The 13,180-nt window shown below is 38.3% G+C and overlaps 1 protein-coding gene across 1 annotated transcript; it reads left to right on the top strand.

The window, feature by feature from the left end:
• Positions 1 to 4,597: 4,597 nt before the first annotated feature.
• LOC119728850 lies at positions 4,598 to 12,212 on the top strand. The gene is made up of 5 exons (XM_038201255.1): positions 4,598 to 4,780; positions 5,406 to 6,694; positions 7,429 to 7,657; positions 9,182 to 9,352; positions 11,392 to 12,212. Exons 2-5 carry the CDS (start codon positions 5,483 to 5,485, stop codon positions 11,919 to 11,921), a joined length of 2,142 nt encoding a protein of 713 aa, XP_038057183.1. The 5' UTR covers positions 4,598 to 4,780; positions 5,406 to 5,482; the 3' UTR covers positions 11,922 to 12,212.
• Positions 12,213 to 13,180: the final 968 nt, after the last annotated feature.

Below are 13,180 nucleotides of genomic sequence, written 5' to 3'. Positions count from 1 at the left end.
CTTTATGTCGAGTATGAATTGGTCTTTAATAATAATAATAATAATAATAATATCGGAGTCTTGTATAGCGCACGTATCTACCAACTATTAGGTACTCAAGGCGCTGGAGATAGGTATATTTTTAAAGAAAGGTTAATAAAGTTTATGAGAAATATGAGACCCATTATGTAGCACCTTATAATGGTCTTTAGGTAAAGCTTCATAAGGACATCACAATATGATCATAGGATCATGGAAGTCACTGTTTAAAGCTGAAGACAATCAAGCTCAAAAAGTTTCCATAAGGAAACTGGGGGAGGAAAACACAAAAGTTCACTGACTGTGCAGAAAAGGTATTATATCCTTGTCGGGATCCTTTGTTGCAACACCTATCCGCTCAGTTCACAAGTACCCCCTCACTGGCAAAGAAAGTACAGTTGGGGAGTGACTGACCGACGCCATCTTGCCTGACTGCAATTTTGCCGCGATGCATAATGGCCGTACCACTGCGTGTACATAGTACAAATCCACTGGTGTACGTACGTCACACACAAGGAACGGTGCTCGTCAACCAGCTAATTGTCCCGCCCATGGGACGTCGTTGCTAGGTAAAAGGGCGCCCTCTTTCGTTGGCGCACGGAGCCCATGGCAAAACTTGGTGTTTTGAGATCAGCCTCCAAATTCTTGTCATCACTGGCTGTCTTGACCAGTTATAATCATGGAAATTCGCCACTCATTTATAATTAATCAGTTCATTTAAGTTCAGTATCGATTGAGACAAAAGTAATTTTTTTTTGTAAAGTGGTCAGAATCATGTTATCTACCAACCAAAGTTGCATCAAAACTTGAAGGGAACAATGAAATTACAACTGGAAATAGCAAATTGTGTGAATATTCTCGTGCCTGCAAGTGTACCTCTGTCAAGCATGGAGTTACTCTTGCCAATATTTGTGCCTGCATTTTTTTATTAGTATTAATAAATTATTTACAGAGGTACATGTATTTGCGGGTCCCAAGCTGGAAAAATGAGGTAATGTACCATACCTCATTAGCCTCGTATTTTGGGGGAAAGAAACATGTTTGGGTTCATAATCCCTCCTTTTGCTTTTTGAAACTAATTATTTTTAAATAAAAAAGGCCGGAGGTCCTGATTAGTCAATTCCAGAAGGGTTTTCTTTCTCAAAGGCGTTTTGTACCTTTGAGAAAGATCGTTCTTGCCTAGGATCAAGATGTCAGGCCCATTAGCATTTTGATTTGTATATTTTAGGTCAATCCAGTCAGTAACAAGTTCACAGCAGTTTTGATTAATTTTCTTTTAAATAATTTAAATATATTTTTAATTTGACCTGAAAAAAGGGAAGAGCTTGATTTTAAGTTCCTTTCTGTCTATGATAAGTTTAACAAGTGTAGTTATTAATACGAAGGTATTTTTTATTTAAAATTATTTTTTTCCAAAGTGGATCACTTGATTACTTTTGCATTAGTGGCATGTAAAGTATGGGTAAAGGGTTCTGCTGGTTCGTTTCATTTGCTTCTCTGTACAAAGTTTCACCTTAAATTGCTCTCCCCATTCGAGTTTTACTCTGAAAAAAAATAGAAGTTTTTTCAATTGCTATATTTAAAGCAATGCAAAACTTATTTGCTTTTGAATGAGACATCGAACAAAATTATCCCCCCCCCCCCCCACTAATTTACTGTTACAAATTTGGAATTATTTGAGGGTTGAAAAACATCCGAGATGGAAAAGGTAGATTTCAGTTCAAATAAAACATACATAATGTACAAATCGAAAAATTTTGAGGAGAAAAAAATGTTGAATCTATATTTAAAGCAATGCAAAACTTATTCGCTTTTGAATGAGATAACAAACAAAAATATCCCCCCACATGTAATATTTACTGTTACAAATTTGGAATTATTTGAGGGTTGAAAAACATCCAAGATGGAAAAGGTAGATTTCTGTTCATATTAAACGTACATAATGTACAAATTGAAAATTTTGAGGAGAAAAAAATGTTGAATCCGTTGAAGAGCTTGGGGAGAGCAACTTTAAGTTTGGATTTCTCAGTTAACAAACTTGCCTGGCCACTTCAATGGTATTGTTACGGCACAGCTCTGGCTATAGTCCAACTATAGTTGGGGCGATCCCTTTGTTAGGGTGTAATAGTAATAGTACATGTACATATAAGTGTAAATATTCCCTCATCAATCCCAGGGATTCTATGAATAACAGAAGTGGTATTTATAAGCTATATGTACTACCCCGTTATCACATTTCATACCCTAACCCTGCTGAATCCAACAAGATCCAACTATATCATATACCTGATGGAGCCTGTTGGATTGAGCAGTAAACCCCTTGTGTACATTCCTGATGCAAAATGTTGGATTCAGCAGGCAACTGAACCGCATTATAACGCATTGTTGGACTCCGTTGGATTCAGCAGACAACTGAAAATAGGGCACAGAGGATTGAGCAGGAAAGTCTGGTTGGACTCTGTTGGATTTAGCAGGGTGGTCTTGAGGAACTACTAGGGGTTAAGCTTAACTCCATCACCTACCCCAATTCCTTTATGGAAATCTGAAATATTTACTAAAACAATCAAGAATACATTGTTTAATATTTCATTAAATGGGAAAGGAAATGTGATCCCTATCAATGTTTAAACACAATATTTAAAACGTTTTCCACAACCCCTTTCTATAAAGGGCGAGTTAAAAAGAAAGTGACCTTGAATATTTTTTTTTTCTTGAAAAGCAATCGAAATTGATAACACACCGATGAAGTATGTCTGAAAACAGCATGTTCTTCCACTCATCTGAGAAAAAAATACTGATGTTGATCCATGCTGTCAGAAGTTATGCATGTTTTACTAAAAGAACCTATTTTTATAGCTGTCCATTGAATGCCAATGAAATCTATGAGCTGAGTGAGAATTACAGAATTACACACAGGCATTCAAATACAAACAAACAAAAAATTTGATCATTAGAGTCAAGAATGAAACATTATTTTTACTGTCAGATTTTGTGTTTTGAATATGAGGAACAAGTCAGTTTTGTTTCTGAAAATATTAATGACGATTTGTGTGTGTTTTCCCGTGCAAGTTTTCGTTCATTCATGGAGGTGGGAAAAGGTCCATGATTCATTGTATTTAATGGGTATTCAGTTCGTAGAACGGTAAATGATCAGTGGTGGACAGCTGAATTGTGTGATCTTTTTATTGAAACAGACATAACTTGGGAATAGAGTACATGCAAATTAATCAAGTATGTGAAATTTTCACAGTTACTAGTCAGTAACATTTACTTCATCCATATGTTATTTTTACAAAATGGGGCGAGACAAATATTTTTTTTCAATTGTTTTGTTTTTCCAATTCAGTCACTTTCTTTTTTACTCATCCTGTAGAATTCACAATTTGCCTGCAGTAAGTTTATTTTTGTATGAACTGGATACATGTATATTTTGTAAAATATTTTCTTGTTATTTATCTGAGGTCTTTCTTAAGTTCTGCAACTAAAACTAAAATTAGAAATATAGCAATAAATGTGGCAAAGAATAAATTCAAATGAATTGAATTGTTTTGAAAAATGTTGGAGTCGTCATTTACCATTCTGGCCTTTATACATAAACACTGAACATTGAAGGGGTACGGTCCTATTAGGATTCGTGAAATGTATTTATATTTGTGTAGTATTGGGAAAGGATTTTTTTTAAGGGGTCTGATTTTTTTTGAGGGTCTGATTTTATGATGTCTTAGAGTTAGTTATTTGTAATATTTTCATGAAAATGTTCACTAAAAATGGCAAGGAGGATAATCTTTTAATCGGGGGAGGTTGAGGGGCTTTATTTGAAAACTCTCCGGCTCAATATAGATGGCATTTGAATTTCGCGATTGTCTTAGCTTAATTCTCACGGTCCTGCGTTTTATAAACGTTCAAGCTTAAACACTCACAAATGCACTACAATTCATCTTTAAGTGAATACTTGAGATTACCCTGAAGATGCAATCCCACCAAAACGAATTGTTTAGGCAATCGATTTCTTCTCCACAACGGAGCAGTTGGTCAATAATCCATCACTAAAGCCCAAACGGTTAGGTTTGTGGAAACGATCGATCATGGAAAAAAAAGGATTTTTTTTATGATGGCGTTCAAACGCCAAGACTTAATGCTCTGATCATAATTATTATTTTGTTTCTCATAAAATCTCAATACGGATATTCATAACCCGAATGAATTTAAGGAGTGAGTGCAATAGAAAGAACGGCAGTTTACAAGGGTACGGCGCGGTATACGTATGCAACCACTTGTATGCAACAGGTGAACTGCAGCTCTTGCAAGTTGAGCTTTTGAAACCCGACGGCTGTTTGATAACTGATGGGCGAACTCGTACACGATTTGGCATTCGCCAACGATAATTAAACAATCAGAAGAGCAAGACAATGTTCATCTTACATAGAAAACGTACTTTAATTTATCCAAAGTTTTGTACAGTAAGTAAATTGGAAACGATTAGAATTAATATATCCTTTTGTTACGGCTATAATAAAACAGCCGTCGTTAAAAAATTAATTTGTATTTGGTTACCATGCAGCCATACAGTACACGTACACGGTAATATGGATTGTGCCTACGCGCGGGACGGAAGTGGCTCTATGCAGTTCGCTTTTCTACCCGCATTTAGACGTTTTTGGACCAGTTTTTTATGAGTTTAGTATGCTTTGGTGTGCAAAACTTGTTGACGTTTCCGCTGCCAAATTTCATCGGCTGACAAAATTATTTTGAAGAAGTTACGGTAAGTTTGTTTCGGTGTGGATCATTGTTCAAGTTTCGTATGTTAAATCATGGAGGATTCCTCCATAGACTGATGAATGATACGCACTGTGCATTGTGTATACGGTTTCATACGGGGTACAAGTTCAGCTAGACTGTTGTAACATTTTTTAGGCCAGACAGGCTGTTCTCAATGTCGACTCATTCTGGATTCTGAGGAAAATTTATGTGGAGTTTTCAGCACATTTTAAATATTGTAAACAGAATGAACAGATGAAGGGTTTCTTTTGCGTTTTGCACTGCAGAAAAATTGCAACTTCTTTGTCAATTTCTTTTGGGAAAGAATATGTTGCAAGCTGACGCCACTTTTTCTTCATATATGCCTATCGTCTCAAAGGTCAGTCATTGCAAAAATGTTGAAAAGACATGAATCTGGGACTGAAAAACATTTCCAATTTTGTTAGGAAATACTTTTTTATAAATAAATTTTCTTGACTTTCCATAGACTTTGCACACAGCTGCTGAAGTGGCATCTGGATACCTACATTTTTTTTTTCTTTCCTTATTTGGATAAAAACAAAATGAATATCTCGCTGTTTTTTAATAATTAACAATATTTGTATCTTCTTATTTTGTCATTTGTACAGATTTCAATTTCGTCAGCGATCATGGACTAACAAAAAGTTATTGTTGTAGCCGCAAGTTCCTTCACTAACGTAATAAAATGCAAGGTGACATGGAAGCTGTTACTGAACCAGTTGAAGGGCAGGAGCTAAAAGAAACCACTCAAGAAAATAGTGATGCGATGAACAAGGAAGAAAAAATGGAAGATACTAAGGAAGGCAAAGAAAATGTAATGGATGTTGCTAATGAGAAGAGGGCGGAACAGGAAGAAAATGCAGCCGACCAGCCAAGTCCGATGGAGACAGGCGGTGGAGACGGAGTCCAAAACATTCCTCCTGTCAAACCGAACAAAGAAATCTTACCCAAGCCAAGAATAAAGAAAGACAGGACTAAGAACAGAAAGCAAGATGGTGGGAAAATGGCAGTTGGCAAGAAAATGAAGAAGGGCATTTTTATCTCGTACTCACCGGATGGAGGCTTCCTTGAACGAAAGCTTGTCTGCGAGACAGTGAAACAGTTCAAAGAGAACGATTTAATTGAAGACATTTGGTTTGATAAGGATGAGGAGAATACCGGAAGTCCGTCGTGGTTTTCACAGCGGATGGAGGCAGTGGAGAAATGCCGAGCTGCCATCTGTTTCTTATCATTCAGCTACTTCCAGTGCCCTGTGTCTGTGTACGAGCTCCGTTGCCTCCTTGAGCGACACGTCCCCTCATCTTCTGCCCCTCCCAAGGTCTTTCTTGTACTGTGTGAGGATGTGGAGATTCCTCAACAGTATAGCATCTTCCTTGAAGATCTTGTCAGGCTGTCTCATCCGAGATACCAAAGACTAAGTCTTTCGGAGAAAGCCTCGGTCATCATCGGCTCCCTGATGGAGAAAGTCGAATCCTACGCTTCGATTTTTGCTCCGCACCTTCCGCACGTACCAGATTCAGACTACACGGAGGAATACAAGAAGAAGAAGCTGTGCAAGTGGAGTTCGGACGACCTTCAGAGTTGGCTGTATCACATGGGGATCAGGGAGTTCTACCGGCAGAGTTTTGCCGAAGCGGGCATGGACGGCTTTCTTCTCATGTCCATCATGGATCAGGACATGGCAGCGTTTCTGGGCATCGACAGCCGCGTGGTCCGGAGGAAAATACTGCAGCAGATTATTGGGATACTGGAGAAGGAACACAAGGCTCCAGACAGTTGGCATCTTAGAGCCAGGACTCAGAAGAATCGTGCTGACAATGTGTACTTGGTGTACGATCCGGCTGACGTGAGACTAGCACAGAATCTTAAACAGGATTTGAAGAAGAAAAATCTGCAAGTGAGTTTAGTTTAGTTAAAAACTGACGTACAGAACAATCCTAAAATGAAACAATAGGCCCTACATGTACCTACATGTAAACAGCTGTTTTCAGGCAAAAACAGAAATTTGACAAATTATAAAAAAATCCTTGTTTACGGGTATAGTCCATCATTTGTAATTTGTGCATTTTGTTCGTTTGCAGCAACAAACGTACTGAAAATCTGAAGAAGGGTGCTGAACAACTAACCTGATGAAGTTTCAGCTCAGATTCAGCTGTATAGATTCAGCTGTATATACATTCTAGGATCTCGATTTCAAATCAAAAGTTGCTGAATCATGTTTTGAATTGGGCCTGAATTCAGCGTTCGAGACACGTTATCACTGAGCCGAATGCAGCTACGCGATGTCGCGCACTGATCCGACGAATTACAGCAACCGCGCGCGCGTGTGCGTCCTGCCAATGCTTGCGTGCACTTTGCCGAATAACAAAACAAACTACTAATTTGAATTTCCTACCGTGCGTCTTAAGAAGCACCGTTGGAAAGGCCTTCTTTCGTTGATTTCTTCAATTATATGACAGCATGCCAGAGAGAATAATTTCACAGGAGGTTTAGTCCCCTTACTATCTTTTAACCAAGTATGTTTTTTCAACAATAATAACGCCAGTTACTTTTGGAATACCTGCAAATGATGGACTCTGACTTTAACTTGCTTATAACTCTTTTTTTTGGCAATTTCCTCCTGTTTTAAAGGTTTGTTGTCATGAGAAGCTGGGACAGTCCAAAGAAGAATTCCTAGCAATTAACGGCCCCCTCATAGCCACGGCGAAACACGTCATTATCCTCCTGACTGAAGGAGCGACAGCGTCCCCGTTTATCTTCCATGAGGTGCTGTTTGCCGACTGGCTGGGGAAGTCTCTGGTGACTGTCATGTTCAAGAATGTCTGGCAGAAAATGCGACCCTCACTAAAAGCAGTGATAGGTGAGCAAATTTTTGTGTTTTTTTTAACTTACACTGTACGTGTACTTGCAATTACCAATTTATACCAGTTGTCTAATTAATTATTTTGGTGCAAAATTTGTAGCCAAAAATTAAAACGGTAAGTGGCTGTGTAGTAAAACTCACTCTGGTTTAAGTGGTGATAAATCTGTGTATTTTTATTTAGCCTTTACAAGTCATCCAGTCTTGAAGTCAAGTAACAATACAGGGTGAGTAAAAAAAAGCGGAACCCAAACCCAATAAAATATATTTCATATTTTAAAAAATATGTAGCACCAAAAACAATAATGACTGAAAGGGCAATTTCATAAGCTACTTTTAGATGAAAAAATTACTGTAGGCTCATTGTTCAATCCGTTCAAAAAATATCACCATTTAAACACAATGACCCTTAAACCTGTCTCGTCCAAAAAAGCAATTCATTGTGTGATTTGACAAAGAAAATGACACATAATACTTGTTTCAACAACTGTCACCAAATGTAGTACACAATATCTTTATTAACAACCCTGGTTAGGCAAACAATATGATTTATAAAAATTTACTTTTGTAAAGGACAGGTCTCCAAAGGGATTCTGTTGAATATTTTTAACATTTAAACTGAGATTTTATCGCTGGTGATGTTTAAAGACAATTGCGACGACGATTCTTGAAATCGCATTTTTTGGACGAGACGGGTTTTAGGGTCATTGTGTTTAAATGGTGATATTTTCCAAACGGATTGACCAATTTCAGTCAATTTTTCATCTAAAAGTACCTCATGAAATTGGCTTTCCAGTTGTTATTATTTTGGTGCTACATATTTTTTTAAATATGAAATATAATTTTTGGGGTTTGGGTTCCGCTTTTTTTTGACTCACCCTGTATTTGAGTGCAAGTTGACCTCAAAAACCTGCGAGACTTTAGAGTACATCCGGGCACCATGTATAGGATCTACAATGTGTGCAACCTCCTATTTTTTGCATTTATTTTTTGCCCTGACTAGGCTTGTTCAGTGAAAGGCAATAATTGGTTTCTCTGAAAGAAAAGAAGCAGTCATTACAATTAATAACGGAAAGATTTCCATATACGAAGTTCACTCAACACCCCGTGTAAAAAATGCTTGTATTTTCTCACTGCACAAATTGACTTTGATGACATGAAATTGCTATCTGGGGGCTTGTTAGTCAATACAGAGGAAAATAAGTGAACTTCGTATATGGAAATCTTTCCCTAATAACATATTGAAAATGTTGTGAATTTATGACTTTTATGAAATGACAAATTTTTACGTCAACTTCCGGTTAATGGATCACACAGATAACAAGTTGGTAAATTATTTGAATACGAGAGTGTGTGACTACACTAGTCAGTGTTTGGTACCATTAAGACATTCACATGAAAAGTTAATGTTAACTGGCGAGACTTGCACGCTTAATGAACTGTGACAGAAAACCTCTTGCCAATAACAGCTATGATTCTTCAATTATGTTTGCATTTCTCATGAGAATTCCATCTTGCGTGCAGGTGAATTTCCAGCCGTAGATTTTGAGACCAAGATGTACAGTGAGAGCATGGACATACTGGAGCATCACATCAAGCCCTTACGCAAGGTGCCTGGAGTTGTCCTGGAGCAGACCTATCTGAATCGGATGAGTGAAGGTCTCAAACCCCTGCAAGTCCTTGCAGCATCCCAAGGTAAGAAAAAAACATGCTTAGTTTGAACTTCTGAGAAATGAACTAGCTGACACATATAGAGGGTGTAAGATTCCTTCGCTGCTCTAGCGTGGACTTACAAGACAAAATTTGACAGAGCGCATCTTAATTTTAACTGTCCGAAATGTTAAGGCCCCCCCCCCCCCCGGCCAGGTTCTTTTCAGAACCTCACTAACTCCTAGAAGAGATTTGTCATGTGGTGCTTAATCTTTACCTTCCCCATGCAAACCTTCAAATCTTGTGTAAAAATGTTGCATGTCGTACCATAATTTGGCCCTCACGCCAAAACTGTATCGTTCAATTTTCGATGAACAAGGGGTTAACGATGCTTGGAAAACATGGAAAAGTAAATAGTGTTTTGGAGAAGGGTAGTCAAGTACTGAACCTGAAGAAAATATGTGAAAATTAGGTGTGATAAAAAAAGAGATGACGTGATCATCATCTTATGTGGCATCAAAATGTGAGGAGTTTAAGCTTGCACAGATCGTTATTGCTCTTCCCTTCTACATGTTTGATTGATGTCACAGTCCTTCTGATTTGAAAATCACAGGCGTGTGGAAAAAGGCACACCTGGATTTTTCTAGGCATGTGATTTTTCTAGGCGTGTGATTTTTCTAGGCGTGTGATTTTTCTAGGCGTGTGATTTTTCTAGGCGTGTGATTTTTCTAGGCGTGTGATTTTTCTAGGCGTGTGATTTTTCTAGGCGTGTGATTTTTCTAGGCGTGTGATTTTTCTAGGCGTGTGATTTTTCTAGGCGTGTGATTTTTCTAGGCGTGTGATTTTTCTAGGCGTGTGATTTTTCTAGGCGTGTGATTTTTCTAGGCGAGTGATTCTGTGGTCCAAGCTGGGACTGAACAATCTGGTATTTTTGTTATAATGTACTATTCATCTTGGTTTACAAATTAAAGCCGCTTTTTCTTCACTGACATACTTTTTTTTCATAAATTATGAAGTATTTATGCCGTAAATGTATGCCGAGGTGTGCAGTACAGAGGGATTCAGGCGTGCGATTATTCGCACTTCTCGGGAAGCTTGTAGGCGTGTGATGGCGTGGGGGTGTGATCACACGCCTCAAATCAGAAGGACTGATATCAGCCTGTAAACTTTAATTGTTTGAATCATGTACACACACCTGTACAAAACATGAACCTAATGAGTGTGCATATCTGTTGGCAACACAATGTGCAAACAAGTAAAGTGGTTTCTGCTCTTGAAGCAATTTGACACATTTGTACTCCTGTTTGTTTCGGAGGTTGAAGAATGTAGACAGTGTCCCAAATCAAACAAGGAATCTCATCAGAAGCAGCAAACATCTGTGATTGGTTCCTTTGTTGCCTTTTCTAATGAGTGTTTGCCTTCTGGCCTGTAGCAATATGGTACAGCTAAGGGCCTTGCAGGACAGTTAAAAAAGAAACACTATTCATTCTTGCAATGTGAAAATTGGTGACGATAATTGGCTCCGTTTTCCCAGAACATGTTGAAGAGAAACCTCTAGGTTATTGCCTGAGAAATTTGTGTTTGAATGTTTTCATGAATTTAAGTTGTTTACTGGTTTGAATATGTGATGCAATCAAGCTAAGTCGTTTGTCACGACCCTGGTCAAAAAACGTTTTATTACAGTTTTGAAAAGAGCACAATCTCAGCATTACTGCTGTAAAACCGCATGCTTGTATCATCTTTAGTTAAAAAAATTTGGGAAGTCGGAACACCAAGAGATGTGATGAAGTGATGTGATGAAGTGGCCCTAGTGTGGCCTGTATCTCCAAATGAAAATTCCCGACAAACAACTCATGTAGCTTGATCGCATCACATATACCGCTGTAAACCACACAATAGGCGTCTTCCTAGTTATTAAAGCTTTGTAGGACCTATATCTTCATATTTAGTGTTTTTGCAAACATGTTGAATAATTGACAGAGGTTTCCCCCTTCTTCTAATCAGGCCTTAGGTTCAAAATAAAACTTTTCCTTTCAAGTAGTTTATGTTCTTTCAATTTGATTTCAATTGAAAAAAAAATAAAGGTACAGGTTCAGCAGTGAGCAACGGGTCGTCAGATGCCAAGGTGTTCCTGAGCTACCAGTGGGACATGCACAACAAAGTCCAGGAAATCAAGCGAATCCTAGAGAACAATGGCATCTCATGCTGGGTGGACAACAGCCCGACCATCGCACAGCAACGCGGCACTTCGGGAGCCAGCACGCGCAGCAACGCGGCATCCGCACCGATCCACTCGGACGCCATACACGAGACTCTGGAAAGCAACATCCAGAGAAACATGAAATCCTCCACCATCGTCCTGAGTTGCATCACGCCGCGGTACTTGCAATCCGACAACGGCATCAAGGATTTGATGCTGGCGGAGGCACTGCACAAGCCGGTGATCGCGGTGTTGCTTCGTTTCGTGGCGTGGCCGCCAGACATGGGCCCGTCGCCTATCAAGAAACTTCTGGCCCATGCCAGCCACATAGACCTGAGCAATGACAAACTGTTCAAGCAAAACTTTCATGTGCTGGTGGAAAGGCTAAGGAGATTCCTGAACACCAAGCAGTGATCGCGGAGACTCAGTGGTAAGGTTTTTCTTAGGTAATTTCACTTTAGTAGCATCGGAGCTACATGTACATGTACACAGATCTCCCAGATGATGTACATAACGTAATGCTTGTACGAAGTTGTGTTACATGTGGTGCTGTCAAAATTTTGGCCTTAAGGGTGCCTGGACACAACTTAGTATAGTGTGGAGAAGTTGTAAATACAAAGCAGATTTAAGGACTGAGTCTTAGGATAAAGTATAAGGAACTGAGTGCTGTTCTGTGATTACCAATGGCAAGACGTAAATTAGGCCCCCCCAAAAATAGTCCTGCTTCCGGTTTCCCTACCTACCCTATTCTGACATCCCTACCCTAGTTTTTTTTATGGGAAAAATGAGAAAAAAACACCCAAAACCATCAATTTCTACCTTTTACCCTTGACTACACACAGACGCCTCCATATGATCGTACATAAAAAAAAATTGGCCAAAAAAAAAAAAACAATTCCGAACTACCTATTCTATTTTCAAATGTCATGTAATCGGAAGCAGTTTTTTTTTGGCCTTACAATGCACTATCATTGGAATGCTTAATTTCAGGCTTGTAGAAGGCCACAAAAATTGATACCTTTATGTATGCTAAGTGTATATTTTTGGATTTTTTTAGGGGCCACAAAAGTACGTACTATAAGACAAACCTGGAATGTACAAGTTGTAAAAGACAATCAAGATGAAGTTTTGTGCAGACTTTTTTTTTCAAGTGATTGTCTGGTATTGTAAGGTCTTATGGGACTACCTAAAGGACTAACTCATGTTGGAAAGAGGTATTGGCAGGTCTTGATGGGTTTCAGCAAGAAACTGAAACACAAGGATTACAGGTCTGTACCAATAATTTAAAAAGTTTTCAAAATTCTAACTTATTGGACATGAAACTAAGAAAAAAGAGATCTAAATTCAGATATATTGATATTTTTATTGCATAATTAATCAATAAGAGTTTAAACAACGTGCTTTCAATTCAAGTAATAGTCATACATGAATTATTTTCTGGTATACATGTACATGTATGTTTGTCACCAACTTACTGTTACGGTGTCATGCTTTAATTAACCAAAATTAATTTGGTAAAATATGCAGCTTGCCTGTACAAATGAACTTATTTCCTGTTGCAGTATTTTTAAATTGTGGTGCTGATATAAAGTGATAATGTAGACTTGGCATATTGAATTGCAACAATGAAATTCCAAATACTTCCAATTAGCGTTTTATGAAATGAACAGATT

This window comes from Patiria miniata, unplaced genomic scaffold, assembly GCF_015706575.1.
Source record: "Patiria miniata isolate m_02_andy unplaced genomic scaffold, ASM1570657v1 HiC_scaffold_20, whole genome shotgun sequence".
Taxonomy (NCBI): Eukaryota; Metazoa; Echinodermata; class Asteroidea; order Valvatida; family Asterinidae; genus Patiria; species Patiria miniata.
Note: the sequence above shows the minus strand (reverse complement) of the source record. Positions and strands in the feature narration are given on the sequence as shown.